Genomic DNA, 17528 nt, shown 5'->3' on the forward strand with positions numbered 1-17528 from the left:
AGGGGGGTTGATGCCTTTGCATGCTGAGCTGTGCAAATAGTGCAAAGTTCTGGCCATCGGAGGGCTGGGCATTTGGGGGTGACTGCCCAGTGCCCTGTTTGTGCAAACCAGAGCGACGAAGCGAGGGATGCCTGGGCTCGGTGCGTGAGCTGGCGCTGGCGGCTTTTCCTCAGAGATTTCCCCATTTTCTTTCTGAATTGTCTTAGTGCTGGGGATTTTAGCTCCATCTTCCCGCTAGTAGTTGTCTCTAATGAGTTTACGCTCACGGGCAGTATCCGGACAGCACGGGTGAGTGGTGCCTGCTGGTACAAACTCTTGGAGAGGGTGAAAGTGCCCAGGGAGAGCAGTGTGGGTGCAGGACATTCCCATAGCACAGCCATTAGTCACTTTGCTCCATGAAAACATTAGAACAGGCATGAACCTGATAAATAGCGTGAGTTCTCACCCAGGCTGTAACAATTTTGCAACACCAAAGCAAATGAAATCAATCTGATTCCTCCGATGTGTGTGGATACTAGCTCCGTGTTATTTCTAACATGCTGGGGCTCCCCACTAAATATAACAAACTACAAAACTGCATTTATTATTGGTAGGAAAGCTGGTTAAAGCTTTCAGAGAATCACTTGCTGTCAGGCAAAATGAATTTTGTGTGACAAAAATAAAAAAAAAGTCTCCCACCTGCAAGTTTGCAATCCAGAATGGTCAACAAGCCATTGAAAACTCCCAGTACTTCAGAATATTTATCACACTTGTGTAAATAAGCTCCAGGTTTGGAAGTTCATGCACGCATGATGTAAAGAGTTTAGTAAAATCTTGTAGTACACGGGGATCCTGAACTAACAGTGTTTAATACGGTAATCAGTAAAGTAATAAACAATAGCAGTGCTCACCCAGTAATGTACTAAAAAGTAAAAAAAAAAAAAAAAAAAATCAACGGTAATAGCACTTACCTAAGACAGTTAATTTTGACATCAGCTAAGCTGAACTCCATGACACGAGGAGTAACAAGGAGTTGAACCCCCATACGCTCCCTGGGGAGCTGCTCCCCCCCGCTGGGAAGGCCCAGTGCTCCAACCAGCCTGTGACCAGTGACATTTGAAAGGGCCCAGTAACGGCCCAGTAAATGCTACAGGCTCGGCGATGGGGCACTTTGGGTTCAGTTCTTTGCCTGTCAAGTTGCAGCCTTTCAGTTTTGTTAGGACAAATTCAGGACATGTGAACAGCGGGCTCCGAAAAGAAAATAATTTGTGGCATCTAAAGCAGGAATCCCCCTGTTTTACCTTTCCTCCTCTGCTGCTTCTAAATAACAGGTTTCCGTTCGGGAATCTAAACGAAATCCGAACGTCTTTTGCAGGTATTCACTGGAAATGTTTTAGCTGTTACTCAAGAAGGGATTAAGAAGATTAGGGTATTAAATCATAAAATAAAGCATACTTACATTTTGTTTGAAATTATTTCTCTCAGAACATTCTGAACTATCACGCCAAATGTCTGTGGAGTTTTCCTTAGTTTGCCAAGTCCCTTCATCCAAGCAGACTCTGTATACACTTCCTATGCTTCCTGAAAGTAAACAGAGGTTTAAGGCTAAAAGGTCAAAATAAAGATTTCATTTTTCATAGACATTTCTAAAGATTTCTCCCTTATACCCCAGCAACAGACAACTCCCACTCAAAAAAAAAAAAGAAAGGAATACAACCCACTTTTCTTTTGTCTTTGACAATACGGATTTCATATTTACATAAGACAAAATAGGAACGTGATCTCACAGAAAAACATTCCCAGAATTTACCTGGTATTTACAAAAAACACATGGTTACTACAGCCAAAAGAAAAGCCTACATTTAAATTTATTCTTTTTTCCTCATTAAGCTCGTAAGTTTGCTCAAGCCCAGGTAGCACATTGCCCAGGCTATGCACGCAAGATTGTAGGAGGAAGAGTGTGGTTTGAGTAGGGAATGATCTGGAACACCTGTGGCTGCTGTTTTGTTTATGTGCTTTGGGGCCTGATCAGCAGGTGCTGTGAACTGGTGTAGCTTTCTTGGCTTTCACTGTATTGTCCTAGTTTATAATAGTTAAAGAGTTTCCCCATAACATCAGAAGAATGGTATGGGGACCCTGGTTGATGTTTGTTTGATGTTGTCCTAAACAGCTGCCTTCCATTTATTTCCAATCAGACCTGAGCTTTTTTATCATATTTTTAATTAAGAAGTGTTTAATGATGGCAGCAACAACCAGAATATCTCATTTTGCTCAGGATAACTGGAACTGAGATAACTGCTTTGAAAGCACAGTGTGCTGTAACAGAGCATGAGCGCTGTGTGGAGATTAGACACTGAAAAAAATGAGAAGGCATCTATGAAATGTGACCAGAAATCCCATTTCTAGACTATTCTAATTTTCCAGTGCTCAGCCATGATGGTGATGACAAACCACAATAGAGGTACCTCAGGTTTCCAAGCTTTTCTGATCCAAGTTCATCGGTGTCCCAGAATAGACATGGCTATACCTTGGAAATGGAACCAGCAATGGAAATGGGGACCACCAGCAACATTAACACCAGTCCCACAGAACCTCTGGGACAGAGAGACAGCTGGGCTGTCTCTAATGTCTCTTTCTCCTAAGGTGCTGTGGCATGGATGAGAATGACAGATGATGTTGGAACACAGCAGCCCTACTGTGTTGCCCACAGTGAACACAACTAAAAGCTTCATAACCTGGTGCAATTTCTTACATCTTGCATTTGTAGAAATTTAGGCAGAAAAAGAGAAAGCGAGAAAGTCTCTGTTACATGGAGAGAAGGAAGATGCTTTTATGTTTATTATGGAGAGCTGAATTTGTTCTAAATGGTTGGCAGAAGCGGTTGTTTGGGAGACTAGACAGAAGCTGGGTCTCCTTCTGTTTAGCAGCACAAAAGGACAAATGATGACATTACAGAACAAACCGTGTGTGGGGTGGGGTGGAGAAAGCTAGGATAAGCAGCCTGTAGCCATCTCCCCTATAAACTAAAGGACTCAGGCACAACTGGTCCTTTCAAGTGGTATTAGAAATAATTCGCTAAGAAAGCCACATGTGGCTAAGAAAGGCTTTGTAGCAGGACTCAGAAGTGCTAGGCTGCAGTGGTAGGAAATGTTCTTTCATTTCTTTAGGAGAAAGGGAATGTTGTTTGCTTTTAGAGAATTTTGCTCCTGCTGCTGTTATTCTTTTTTCTTCCCTGAGAGCCTCCCTGCTCCACTCCCTCCAGGAAAAGGCTGCTTGGAAGGCTCGGGTTTTTCACACTACTTGCTGGTGGTACACTATGTCCTACTGGACGGCTGACTGCTTGGGCCACTGTTTTGTTTGGCTATTCCAGTTTTCTGACAGAGACCTGCACATCTGGGGTCAGTGGGGACCCCAGGAGTTGAACCTCAGAAGCTGAACCCCAAATTTGTATGGCTGCAATGTCTTGGAAGTGTTGCTTTATAGCACACAATATGGAGCTGTAACAAGAACAGATGGAGAAAAAGAGTAAATAATTAAACATCAACAACAATGTTGTGCCTCAATTCAGAAAAGAGGTTAAAAGAGGTGAGACAAGGCAGGCCTCAGACACTTCACAGGACACCGAGACAAGTGAGACCAGCACCATCTGTTCTTTGGCTGGATTCCCAGCATAAACCAGAAGAGAAGTTACCACTTTCACATTACCGTTTTCTAACCATGGCAAATATGAAGGACAAGGAACAGAGACATTTCCTGGGGGCGAGTAAGGCCAGCAAACAAATTGATCAAATGTCCCATTACAATGTATTCCTGGGGAGAGAAGCAAATAGAAATTTTACCAGAAGTTGTTCAGACAATGGACAATCATGAAAACTATTGTACGCTGTTCCAGGTAACCTGCAAGCTACTCCAGAGTATTTACAAGATGTAGCAGATAAACTTTGTGCAATGATCAGAAGTGCACAGTGCAGAAATGGCTACTGTCCTTCTTCCCTGGATCTACACAGCAGCAGCAGGATTTACATGCTTCATCATGAGATAAGGGTATTGCTCAAAATCATCTTGAGGCCTCTGTTGTCCAGATGTATCAGACAGATTCTAGCCATGGTCTCGCTCACTGCTTTTGGTACAAACCACAGACTTTTTGCTGGTAAATGGGAGATATTCCACCTTTCATGACCCCTGTGACACTGGTTCTCGGCTCAGACCACTGCTGGCTTCTTGGATAGTGACTCGTCTTAGTCCTTGGGCAACAGAAGTTAGGGAGCTGGTAATGCCTCAGATGAACTTAGTTCTAAGCTTCACAGATATCACATCATTTACAGGACTTAAAGTTAAGATAAAACATTTGACAACGCAGAATTGAAATGGTGCAATCAGGTTACAGTAAGATAAAATAAAATGCATTAATGGCTGCACTAGTCTTTTGGTTAGTTTCTGCCTTTCTTCTGGGATAAGCTGAAGTTCTCCTCTCTTTACTGGCTTTGCCCATCCAAAGCTAGAAGAGTATATATTGCTTTGTTTTCCTTAATACTTAGCAGCACTTTGAGAAACTGATACGGGAAGAAGGATACAGGGAGCAACAAATATAGCTCTGGGCTAACTCATCAGCATCTTTTTGGGGTGCTTCTGCTAAAATACAGAGCATAATATGTGCATTCTTAATAATTCCCTTGTGCCTTTGAGGATGAACATCTGTGGCTCCATCTGCCTTAAGGGCAGTGTAGTTGTCAACATTTATAGCTGCATTTTTATTGTTCCTTTCCCCAATACCTGATCAAGGTTTGTTGAGGTGTGGATCGGGCAGACTGCCAGGAGAAAAATAGTTTTTTCTCCATTTCATGAAAACTGGAGTTCTGATTCCTGTAGTTCTCCTGATCACCTGCTATGAACTACTGCCCTCTAGTATCTTCCCCTGTGTCACTGCTGAATCAAGACCCTCCATGTCCCCAGAGACTGGAAATAACAAGTTACACACCCCAGATTACTTCTGTTTTCATCCATAAAAAGTATATAAACACAACAGAGAACTGGGACTGGAACTACTATTTTCCTCCAGGTGTCACGGCTGGATACCTGGTGGGTCACCTTGAACAAGGGTTATCCTATCTCCTTCAGCACCACTAGTGGCCCAGTGGTTAGCGTGCTTTCCTGTGAAATGCCATAGAATATCCCAACGGACCTCAAAAGATCATCTGGTTCAACCTTTTGTGGGAAAGGGAGCCTAGATGAGATTATCTAGCACCCTATTCAATCACATCTTGAAAACCTTTAATGATGGGGACTCCACCACATCCTTGCGGAGGTTGTTAAAGGGAATGATTGCTCTCACTGTAAAAAATGTCTTTCTTATATCAGGGAGAAACCTCTCCTGGTGGAACTTGTACTCATTGCCCGTTGTCTTCTCCATGTGGCTCTTTGGAAAGAGAAAGCCTCCTTCCTCTTTGTAGCTGGCTTTTACTTTGATGAAGTCCCCCCTGCACCTTCTGTTCTCCAGGGTGAAAGGATCTAACTCCACCACTTTCCTCATATGGTATGGTAGGTTCTCCAGCCCTTCGATCATCTCCATGGCCCTCCTTTGGACCCTCACCAGTCTATCGGTGTCTTTCTGGAGTTGTGGGGACCAGAACTAGACACAGTACTCGACAGGTGGCCTAACAAGCACTGAGTGTAGTGGGATGATCACTTCTCTATCTCTGCTAGTAATGCCCCATAGGGTGTAGGCCCGGATCCGATGTACTTTGCTGAGGCAGCGGTGCACTGCTGACTTACGTTCAGCTTGTTGTCCACCGGGACCTCCAGATCCTGTTAGGCCAGGCTGCTCACAGCCACATAGCTCCTAGCCTGCACAGGGCTCTTTGGTTATGGCTTTGTTAAACTTCACACAGTTCTCACTAGCCCACTCTTCCAGCCTGTCCCGGTCTCTCTAGAAGATGGCTCTGTCTTCAGACGTGGCCTCCTCACCACCCAGTTTGTCATCATCAGCAAACTTGGTGAGGGTACTTTCAAGGCCATTGTGCCCAGATAATTTATGAAGAGGCTGAACAGCATGGGGCCTGGTAACAATCCCTGAGGGACCCCATTGGTGACAGTGTCCTGGTTTCAGCTGGGATAGAGTTAATTTTCTTCTGAGTAGCTGGGGCAGTGCAGTGTTTTGGATTTGAGAACAACACTGATAGGACACTGAGGTTTTCAGTTGTTGCTGGGTGATGTTTATACTAAATCAAGGACTTTTTGGTTTCTTGGGCCCTGCCAGCGAGAGGGCTGGAGGGGCACGGGAAGCTGGGAGGGGACACGGCCAGGACAGCTGACCCAAACTGGCCAAAGGGGTATTCCATACCATATAACATCCTGCTGAGTATATAAACTGGGGGAAGAAGAAGGAAAGGGGGTAAACATCCGACATTATGGCGTTTGTCATCCCAAGTAACCGTTCTGGTGATGGAGCCCTGCTTCACTGGGGATGGCCAGACACCTGCCTGCCCACAGGCAGTGGTGAATGAATTCCTTGCTTTGCTTTGCTTGCGTGTGCAGCTTTTGCTTTGCCTGTTAAATTGTTCTTATCTCAACCCTTGAGTTTTACACTCCTTTCTGATTCTGCTCCCCATCCCTCCGGGTGCGGGGCAGTGAGAGCAATGGCATGGTGCTGGGTCACCGTCCGGGGTTAAGCCATAACAGACAGGCTGCCAGTCTGAGTCAAAACCATTTTTCACTGCTGCTTGAATCTGGCCTGTTAGCCAGTTTGCTACTCATCTTGCAGCCCTCCACCCAACATGTGCCTTGCTAGCCTGGCCAGGAGAAGGCTGTGGGAAGCAGTGCCAAATGCTTTGCTGAAGTCCAGGTAACCAACACCCACTGCTCTCCCCATACAGACAGCAGACGTTACCTTGTTGTAGAAGGTGATCAGGTTGGTCAGGCATGATTTGCTTTTGCTAAATACGTGCTGACTTGTCCCCATCATGTGCCTCATTTGATTAGCAACAGTTTCTGGGAGGATTCATTCCATTACTTTCCCAGAGACTTAAGTAAGACTGGTGGACCTGTAGTTTTCTGGGTCCTCCTTTATTAGTGACTGGTTTCCCTGCCCTGCCTATGTCTTCCCTGTGTGTCTGCTCACCTACGTTGCTGTTCTTGGCATCTGTGGACAATTTAATTTCTAGATGAACCTTGGCTTCTCACTGCATCTCTGCACACCCTAGTAAAGTTCTGGTAGTCCTCAACGGGTATTTGTCTGCCTTTGCATACCATGGTATGCCTCTTGTTTGCTTTTAGGCACACCCAAAAGCTCAGGAAGAATGAGTGAGCATTTCATGCCCTACATATACTGAACCCAGTGTGATTTCACATGAAAGCTGAACCAAGTTCTTGATAGAGATGGGGGTCAGAAGTGAGAACGGGGTCTTGCTTTGTTCCCCCAGCTGTTACAGCATCGCAGTGTAAGCTAAACCACTTTGCTCATGGTGTAGCAGCTGCAGCTGCCTGCGGAGCAGGTTAGAAAGCATGCTGCCATGCCCAAGCAGAAATGCTCATTTTCAGCAATTCCTAATTAAGCTGAAAGAAGAGGAGGCCTGTTATTGAATGGGATCACTAAAAATAGTTTCCCTGACTGACAGGGTGTATCTTCCCTTTTGCTTTTCAAAGGCCTGTGAAAGTTAGAGATTTCAATATTTTGGGAAAAGTTTAAGGAACTTTAAAACATAAAATATTACATAATTTAGGCTTAAAACCCCCTCTTTTTCCCCCCTTCTTTTCCCTGCGGTTTGAAATTCCCAGGCCAATGCTTGGATTGATTTCCAACTTTTAAATGCATTTTGAATGATGAAAAATACACACATTAATCTTAATCAGATCATATTTTCTGGCTGACAAAGTTGCACAGTACAATGCCATAAACGCAGCTTTCTGACACTAGCAAAGTGAGTAAGTGCTCATAATACCATCCTGGAGTCTCCCTTTGCAGTTGATGGGGTGAGGTATCCACCCAGCAAGACAACCATGATTGTATCACTTGCACACAGGAGTAGAGACCTACCTATAGCCAGTGAGTACAAAACACAGAGCAGTTTCACTCTTAATCTTTCCTTGGTGACTGCAGTCACCTCTCTCCCAGCTACTTCTTGAACTTCTCCAATGACTCAAACCAAGCCTCTGTCATGCTTTCCTGAAGGCAGACACCTAGCTGAGCAGAGTTCATACTTTTAAGAGGGACGTAGTCACAGATTATAAGCTCCCCTTTGGCCAAACAGCATAAAACTTGGAGCACTCAACCAAAGGTAGGAGATGTGGACTCAGTTCCTCCCTCTGCTACTTTTCAGGAGAAGACACTGCTCTCTGTAGTTACACTGCTCTTCAGCCAGGAATCCAAAAGCCATGGAGGCAGGAGAATAAATAAGGGACTTTAAGCTAACGGTTATAGGTGCCAGGTGAACATGGGGCAACCTGGTCTCTGTGTCTTGGCTTATTAACCTAACGACTGTATCACAAAATGCATAAGCAGTCCCGTGAGAGTCGGAGCAGCTCCCCAGCTCCCCTGACCAGCCAGAAAGCAGGCTCTGCCTTGCCCCGTGCATTTTGAGTTGTTGTCTGCCATGGCTCAGTTCCTCAAGTATGGAAGTGGGAGACATCTTTTCCCTGGGTGGTCTGTTCTCCTGTGGTTAGCATGATTTCCAGACATACGGGCTTGACCTCCTTCAGGCTGAAAATGGAACTGAAAACCCATCTGCTTCGTCCAAAGGGCCTGGTTTTCACCAATAATGGCTAGCAGCTACATCCTGACCAGGCACTCAGTGCTGCACCATAGTAGTAGCTCAGCACCAGCTGTTCAGCAGTTCGTTGCTGTATATGATCTGGTTTTACATACAGGAACCTGGTATGTTTGAGGACAGAGAGCTGTTTAACCTGATGGTTGCATGTCTGCATGTCATTACAACTGAATGTTCTAAAACTAGAACTTATAAACAGACACACACTTCTGCAAGGGAAGTAAAAGAATATTTGCATACTCATCAGTGTTACTTAACACATTGCTTTATTGTGCTGTTTGTTCCCTTACCAGTATCTACAGTTGATTCCTGCAGCATTTTCAAGCATTCTTGTTTATACTTGTTCCATCCAGCAGTGGTTTTTTCCAGCAGAGATCCTTTGGCCTGTGAGTGGAAATACTGAACATGAGGAAAATCAGTTAGAACTTTGTGATCTTTCAGTGGCAAGTCTCTTTCCATTATAAGAAATTTGAGAGGAGAAGAGAGGAGAGGACAATGGAGCAATGATAGGTAAGCAAAGAGGTAAAGACAGACCCCTTCCTTCTCCAGGAAACTATTAGTGACATTTCTTCAATTGCTGTCTTTGCCTGAGCAAGAAATGTATTGCCATGCTATATTACCACAGAATCCATTCAACTTCTTAAAAATCCACACAGATATTTAATTGCTAGGACCTGTGAGGGTATACCAAAAACACTGGCATTTCATTCCTCCACTGTAGGAAATGTGTGCTTATCATCACAAATTTTAGTCTTTCCAGTTAAGGAAAGTCTTTACAATCAATTTATGTCAAGGTCAGCTAGTACTTCTCAAGCATTCTCAGGTTTATGTTTCCGCTACATTAATTTAGGAACCTGATTAATGATAATTTTGAGGGCTTTTTATTTTTAAAGTATTTTTAAAGATAGTCAGGCAGATCTGGTTGAGTAGTATGGTAAAAAAATTGAATAAAAGTGTAATGAATAAGCAATACTATTTAGCCAATAACACTTTTTCTCCAGTGCATTGTCTCCTGCCCAACAAAGACTACTTCTTTCTCCAACAGCTGAAACTTTGCCATAGACATTTTTCTTTTCCTCCACCTTTTTTTTTTTTTTTGAGAAAACATAATTTTAAATCTTAGTTTTACTTGTCCATCTGCATCAGCTGTGTTGCCCTTTTTGCCTGGATAGGGCACAGTTTTGCTGTCCTGTGTCAGTAGGGGAGAAGAATCTTTACCTTGAGATTTCTCACATAGTGAAAGGGAGCATTATTTTTATCCATGCCAAAATTTTCTCCATATGAAACAGCTCACAGAAATGGATTTTTGGGTCCTGAGCTTTTGTAGGTATATTTATTTTCGGGGGGGTGGGGGTGGGGGTGGTGTTTGTTTTTCCAGTTATAGATATTTTTAATGCTGGTTTTGCCTAGGCCCTCCTGTTGTAGTGATAACCCTGAGGAGATCAAGAATGTCTTTAAATTCTGAAAATCTAGATTTCTGGGGATAATATGATGTGGAACAATTGCATTGATGCGATCTATTTAAAAAGACTAGAAATAAAAGCACTTCAAGAGCAATCTCCCTTTTACTATTGTAGCTTTGAAGACAGACTCGGCTTCAGATTTAGTCGGTTTAATGACAGCAGGTTCTGTGAAGGTCCCTCCGGCACCTGGAAATGACTCATCCCATGATTGCAAGAGCTGCCTGCTCGTCTTGGCTGCTCCTATGCTGCAGGCTCATGGCTCCTCGCTCTGGCTCTTTCTCTCTGCCTGCTCACCCTGTGCTGTGCAAGCTTCTCCCCAAAATGCGTTTAGCTACTCCTAAAGGCAAGAAAAATCCATCCTCAATCCACCCCTCACCCAGTCTCTTCTTTTCTGGGTGAAGATAGGCTGAGAACACCAATGAGAAATAAAGTGTCAGTGTCTAAATGGGCAGTTGCTCTGATGGACAAATTCGGGCAGGTTGTGTGGGAGAGGACCGATGCATTTATAAGACACGGATGATACTACAACCACAGAAACACACAAAAGAAACACCGAGGTTGAGGAGATTGTCAGTGGTGTTCAGAAAGGGAATGAAAGAAGAGGCTTAGGAGCCCTGCTGGGACATGCTGACCTTGGGTCACTCCCTTGGCACCAGGAAGCGGATGAACAGAAAGGAAAGAGACTTTGGTATTAGCATGGAAGTGTGATATCAGAGATGTAGATCAACAGTTGCTAGCACAGAGTAAAGAATTAAATATGTTTCCATGGATAAAATTACTCCTGATATAAAATCTGCTTTGCTGTTAAAAAAAAAAATAAAAAAATCCCAGTATAGACAGATTCTAATAATTATTTTATATATAGTGACTGATGTGCTCAGGATGTGGTGGACATCTGTGGCATACACCTTATTGATGTAAGGGTTGCAACTGTCCTGAGGGGACTGCCATACTTTAATTCAGTTTCTATAAATACCCATCTTTCTGACACACCTTCATCACACAACACTTTGACTGTAGAGGCTGCTATGATTACTGTTTAGGAAGGGAGTAGCTAACAGTAGAAGAGTTAAATGCAAAATTGCTTCATGACATGTCAGATTTGGGCTGTTAAAGAAATGCCCAATTAGGAGCAAAGCAGTAGAGAAAGGATAATGCTAGATACTATTTACAGTTCAGTACCAGCATGATGACTTGATCATTATTTATGCAGGGAAAAGAACATCAGCCTAAGCAGTCTCTGCGTAATATGACAGCTGGTGTCCTGAAACCAGGGCTTTGAGAGGCCAGACGTGGGCAAGTAGTCAAAGAACACTGGCACTATAAGTCATCAAAAATGAAAAATTCACTACTGGTTGAAAATGTTACCAACTGTAACGACCAAATTTTGGAGAGCAGACTAAATATAAGTTTTCTAAAAAGCAACAATCCTTATACCAAAGGATGCTTTTCAGCTCTCCAGGGAAAAATCAGTTTCCTTTTGTCTGGACTACAGCCTTTTTGGGAAGTGCCTTTCACATGTGTGAAAGACCACTGAGCTGGTCTGAGCTTGGTGATGTGATAAGTAACCCGGACAATGTAATGGCTGTGAACTTCGCCTGTATCTTTTTCTTTGAACCTATGTTTGTTCAAAAAACAAAGAAAATCATATTTATGTACTTTGAAAACGAGAACAGTGAAGGCTATTAGCTAGCTGTTACATGAGACCACTCTTTCATGCACGTTGTTTCTGTGAAGATGTTGCCTGCCCAATACTTTGCTTTTAGTCTCTCAGCTAATTTCCAGACACCCTACTTTAAATTCCAGGGAGTAGAAAGACTATAATTATTCTTCCTCTGATGGACTTGCAAGATAAGGAGAATATTTACAACAGCCATGAGAAAGGAATGCATGTTTCCAAAATAAAAATCATCTTGACATTTCCCTCATGTAGGCTTCAAAATGCTGGGAGCCAGGGGAGATTCTTGAGACGCTCCTGGGTCAGTGAACCTCATTTGAAGAGGCAAAGACACAGAGATGACGCATTTGTAGGAAAGACTGTTTGATTTAAGGGATAACACTTCAGTTTCTAATAAACAAATGCTTTAAACAGCCAAAGTAGCACAAGGAAAGCCTCACAGCAGCTACCTGGCTGCTTGTTTTGTTCCATTCCTGGAGAGAAGGTTGATATACAGCTATGAAGAAGATCACAAGAGTGAGGAGCAGTTTAGACATAAATGACAGTTTCACGTTGCTTCCTTATGTAATTGTCAGTTTCTGCAAAGCTGCAAGTCAGACAGGCAATACCTGGTCACTGTTGATGTAAGTATCTGTGGGATGCTTGCTTTTCTGCCATAGGATTTTCTGATAAAAAAAAACCAAATCAAGTCTATATAAAATCAAAGCTACACCCATAAAAAATATTAAGAGCTGTCAACTGACCTCAAACTGAATTTGAAATATAGTTAGAAGAACAAGAATATATAAAATAATTTAAATTATTAATCAAAAAATGTGTAGATGATTGGAAATTAACTGGGGATCCAACAGTGACCAGTCAATAAGGGCCATTTAAATCACAGAGAAACAGGAACCCCTCTGCAGAGCACGTGCTGTGATGAACCTAATGCAACATTTTACTCCTAGAAGCCACAGCTGAAGGATGTGTGTCAGGACTTTTTCAGAATTTTTAGAAATCAGTTGTAGAAATGCAGTGACATCAGCCACCTGAGACAATGCTGCAGTACAGGAGGCTACTGGCATTTCTGGACTTGTACATACAAAAGAGGATGTTGAAAAGGTGTACAAGACAGTATTTGTCCCTGGTGCAATTCTGCCTGGGTAGCATGGCTAATGCTGGTGGTCATATCTCAAAACAGATGGAGATAAATTTGCAAGTTGTAAGGAAAGTGCTGGAATGGCCTTAATCATTAAGCTAAAAAACGAAGAAGTCCCCATAGATTTATTTTATCAAAGAAATTATAAACAGACATTCAACAGCAAACCAAGATGACCTGAACAGCAGCAATTTGTGAATTGATCATCAGCTACTCACACAGGGACTACCAAAAGTAGCTACAAAAAGCCAGCTCGCTGTTCGTACATGACTATTCAGTCTGTAGCGGTCTCCACTCTCGCTGGGGAAAAATCTATAAGGACATACGTATAGAGGAAGAATGCCGGCAGCGCCTTGGGATGAGTAGAACCAGCTTGCTTTGCTTTCTTGGCTTGAAAGGGATTAATGCAGCTGTCCCAGGCAGAAGATTTCAGTGTTTTCTACAGCTGGACATCCTGTTAAGGCTCTTCTGCACTAAGTACTCTAGAGATCTACTCACTGTCTGGTGAGAAAGTAAACTGTGTGGGCTTGGAATAAGGCACTAGCTTTACAGGGGAAAGGGTAATTAAGGAAGTGGGATACCTTGATGTCATATGTCTGTTTAACTAAGTGAAAAGGATTAAAGAGCAAAATCAGAGAGGCAGGCTCGGCTGTGCATCCTGCATCCGTGTCGCTGCTGTTCTTCAGAGAGGGGCACAGGCTGTCTCAGCAAGAGGAGGTTCTGCAGGCTGGTCAATGCGAGTAACACAGCGGTCCCTGCTGAGACCAGGGGGCTTTTCCTGCCTTTGCCACAGGTGGGAGAAGGTCCTTCTCGGTATGTGCTGAGAAGAACCAACAATTTGCTCTCTGCATCTGACATGGCTCTGTGATTACAGATCCCAGTGAAGTTCTATTATGATCTAAGAGTTGAGCTACTCAGTGCTATAAAAATTCAGGCACAATGCACGCTTAGCAGTAGAAATACAAGCTTTCTGATGCATTTACTGTGATCTCAAGCGATGGCAACATGCAGCTCAGCATGGCTGTTGATCTCAGTTTTATGTTTCAGTTGACATTTAGCCACTAGCATTTAAACAAGACTTCCAACTCAGAAGAAATTAAACCCCGGCATCCAGGATGGAAGCTCAAAAAGCCTGTGACCTCTTGCCTACACTGGATATTTCCTCACTTTAGGCTCTGAGGTTCCTCTGGTGGCCAACAAACACCCAACCTGCGAGCCTGCCACCCTGCTCACATCAACATTCACCCTAACTGAAATGTAACCAGACTTCCCCGGAAGGGTCTTTCAATTTATTTTGTTTGCTCAGAGCCCACAGACTGCACCAAGGTGACACTACCGTTTAAAAATATTTGGATGCAGCAGAAAACACTGCGTGAAGCTCTTGCTTAGGGAGTGGATCATAGTAATAAACTTCCAACATTGCAAACAGACTGGTTTAAAGTTACTTTTTCATAACTAACCACAGTATAATCAGCATTTCACCCATCTCACCTTTTTAATTTCTTACACTAAGCTAACAGTGAAATGAAATGTTTCTGTTTATTCAAACTATGCTATAATTGAAAAACCCTTCAATTTAGCTTTAAACTAGAAATTAGAGCTTTAATATTTACTTATTCTTTCAGCCATTATCCTGGTATTTTTCATATGCATGTAGGTGTAGAAATATGGATATAGTGATTTATGATTGTTATTTCTTTAAATTTTCTTTCTCATTAAGTAAAATACAAAGAAATATAACACGTTTCTTTAAACAAGTTACAGGAATCACTATGACAAAGTAATTCACTGTGATTTATAGTCTTGTGAAGTTTTGATCTCACAGATCAAAATGGGGAGATTGGAAACAGTGCTTTGGTTGAGGTGTCCTACAGATTTAAGGTGTCTTACAAACCTGAGAGTTCTTTCAGTTCTATATTTGAGAATCTATATTCTATAGATCTATATTCAGTTCTATATGTGAGAGAAGCTCTAGATTTGAATTATACAAAAGCATCAGAAACATTTTATATTAAAAAAAAAAAAAAAAAAAAAAAAAGGCCAAAAAAAAACCAAAACAAGACGTGTCTCCTAGTAACTTTTTCTTCACAGAAAAGCTAGGAATACAATTTACAGTCTCCGCGGCACATACACATGCAAACCCACTTCCTTTAGCATCCAGATAAATGGAGGACGAGTGAATAGAAATACCTTTATAGGACAAAATAGACAAAGAAGGAAGCTATCAGACTTTTTAAATAGATTTAGAAAAAAAAGAGAACTGAATAGTTTAGTAGATCTTTACAAGGAAGTAGAAACCTCATACAGGTTTCCTAACCTTCTGAAAGAAGCTCAGGTGCAGAATGAAACAATTAACACCAGACTGCATAAATCTGAGATTCTATGCTCACCCCTCATACAAGTCAGAGGCTAAAAGACAGCGCTAGAACAGAGGGAAAACAGTAGAAAATAAACATGATATTGATATCTGGTAGGAAATTTGAAAAATAAATATAATCCAATACTGATCAGTATTGGTACGAAAAGAGATTGTATAAATGGATATAAACACAATTTATTCACTGCATGAATGAGCATTAATAGAAGAAAATTGTAATAAATTACCTAGTCAGAGTGTCTCAGCCAACAATTCTCATGACAAAAGTTTAATGAACATAAATTGTTATGCAGTGATAATTTTGAAACAAACATGCTGTTTGTGAAGGCTAAATAAAATGTTATGCAATAGGAATGTACATTTATACTCTCCATTATTAATTATTGAAATAGCTTACCTGTTTCACTAGAAACAATACCATGACAGATCTGGCAGGTGCAGGAGATATTCTGGACCAGAGTCCCATGCTGGAACAGAGACCAAAAAGTGTCACCATGCCCATTCTAACAAATTTGTCCCCAATATGCTGGTATTTCACTCGACTATAGATCAATTATATCACCCTGTCCTGCAAAAAAAAAGTAAACCCGTTGCCTTTTATGAGTGCAACTGTTTCATGAATCTTTTTACAAATAAGTAAGGAAATCTACTGAGTGTCTAGGCTTGCTAGGCTCCAGCTAGGTTTTGTTTTTTCTGATTGAAGGCAGAAGGAATTTACTCTAAACTTCACAGAAAGTCTGCTTACTGTAGCTTGTCCTTCAGCCAATAAGAAGTCAGAAAACTATTAAAACATTAAAGGGCTGATCCTGTTCCCTTGAAACTCGGTGGGAATTTTGCCAGTGGTTTTGCAAGAGTGCAATTCAGCTCCGTAAATACATATATATATATATATTTATACACACCTCATGAAACCATTAAGATGCCCTCAAAACCAGAAAAACTTTGTGTAGGAAGCTTGCTGAGTCTAGTGGACTGTTAGGAAGCAGCTCAGTAACAGCTGGTTTTATCCTTCCTGATGATATTTTGTCAAACATGCACATTTAGCACAGGATTGGGGAGAATCTAAATCTACAAAAAATGATGTTACCAGCAGTTAAAATTTTACTACAATTCTTGTGACATTCAGTGCTTTTTTCACAGCTTCAGCTGTAAGGTTGGAGAAACCACCAATGAATTGCAGCTTTAATTTTCAAAACATCGTTGCGACTTCTGTAGTTGCAGAGAAAAGCCTGAAAACATTAATAAAACTGTGTTATGCAGGCTTAGGGAATAAACCCATTTATAATATAGTAATTTTAGGATCTAGCTTACCTTTGTCATGCCAATTGAGTTGGCAATATGCAACATCAAGAAGATGTTGCCTCCTCCGTTTCCAAGAGAAATGAAACTTCTGGCTGTTCATACCGGAGGAGGGCTCATGCCCTTCCCAGAACTCACGGGCACCCTGAGCAGCGAAGCTGGGGAGCAGCCAGGGGTACAGCCCCAGAACTGCGGGGGCCAGCAGTAGCCGAGTTTTCAATGACGTTCACAGGCTAAACACAAACTGCGGGGCAGAGACACCCCATCAAACCGGCCAGCAGTGTGACCGGACTCCCTCCCTGCACACATGCCAAAACTTTCTTCTGGAGGAATCCAGGAGGTGGAAGGGCGTGATGTATACCCATGTCTCTTCTTTACATAGAGTCTGGATGTGGTCAAAAAGAGTACTGGGACGTGGGGTGTGGAAGTGCTCTGGGGACAAATACTTCAGGGTGGAAATGCACCCAGCCCACTCTGGAGGAGTGTTACCAAGGGCATCGCCTGCTCTGTGCTACTGTGCCTCCTGGGTGGATGTGTCAGGATACATATTCCCACCTGCCACACCTAAAGGCAAATCTGGGGACCAGGGAGAGGCACTTCAAAGCCCCCGTAGCAACTCATCTGCTCATCCGCGTATTGCTACAAGGGATAAAAAGCACATTTTCTGATGGCCATATGGGCAAGGTCAGTTCTATAGCAGGCTAAAGCCAGGAGACCTGAACAGTGCTCTGGCATTGCAGCTGTTCTGAGATCCCCACAAGAAATGCCTTAGTGCTCAAGAAACCCTGAGGTCTGCCCAGACCCTAGATGAGCAATTCCACGGGGTCTTCTG

At 42.5% G+C, this 17528-nt stretch overlaps 1 protein-coding gene across 1 annotated transcript in view; it reads right to left on the reverse strand.

Moving 5' to 3' along the window:
• The window catches only part of GLP2R (glucagon like peptide 2 receptor), a 41340-nt gene extending 25274 nt beyond the window's left edge, over positions 1-16066 (reverse strand). Inside the window, exons 1-4 of the mRNA XM_040580879.1 lie at positions 15795-16066; positions 9032-9140; positions 3685-3789; positions 1439-1560 (exon numbers count right to left, since the gene is read on the reverse strand). Coding sequence (XP_040436813.1) covers positions 1439-1560; positions 3685-3789; positions 9032-9140; positions 15795-15899 — 441 coding nt within the window. The 5' untranslated portion in view covers positions 15900-16066. The remainder of the gene's footprint in view (positions 1-1438; positions 1561-3684; positions 3790-9031; positions 9141-15794) is intronic.
• Positions 16067-17528: the final 1462 nt, after the last annotated feature.

Source organism: Falco naumanni, chromosome 1 (assembly GCF_017639655.2).
Source record: "Falco naumanni isolate bFalNau1 chromosome 1, bFalNau1.pat, whole genome shotgun sequence".
In the NCBI taxonomy this organism is placed as follows: Eukaryota; Metazoa; Chordata; class Aves; order Falconiformes; family Falconidae; genus Falco; species Falco naumanni.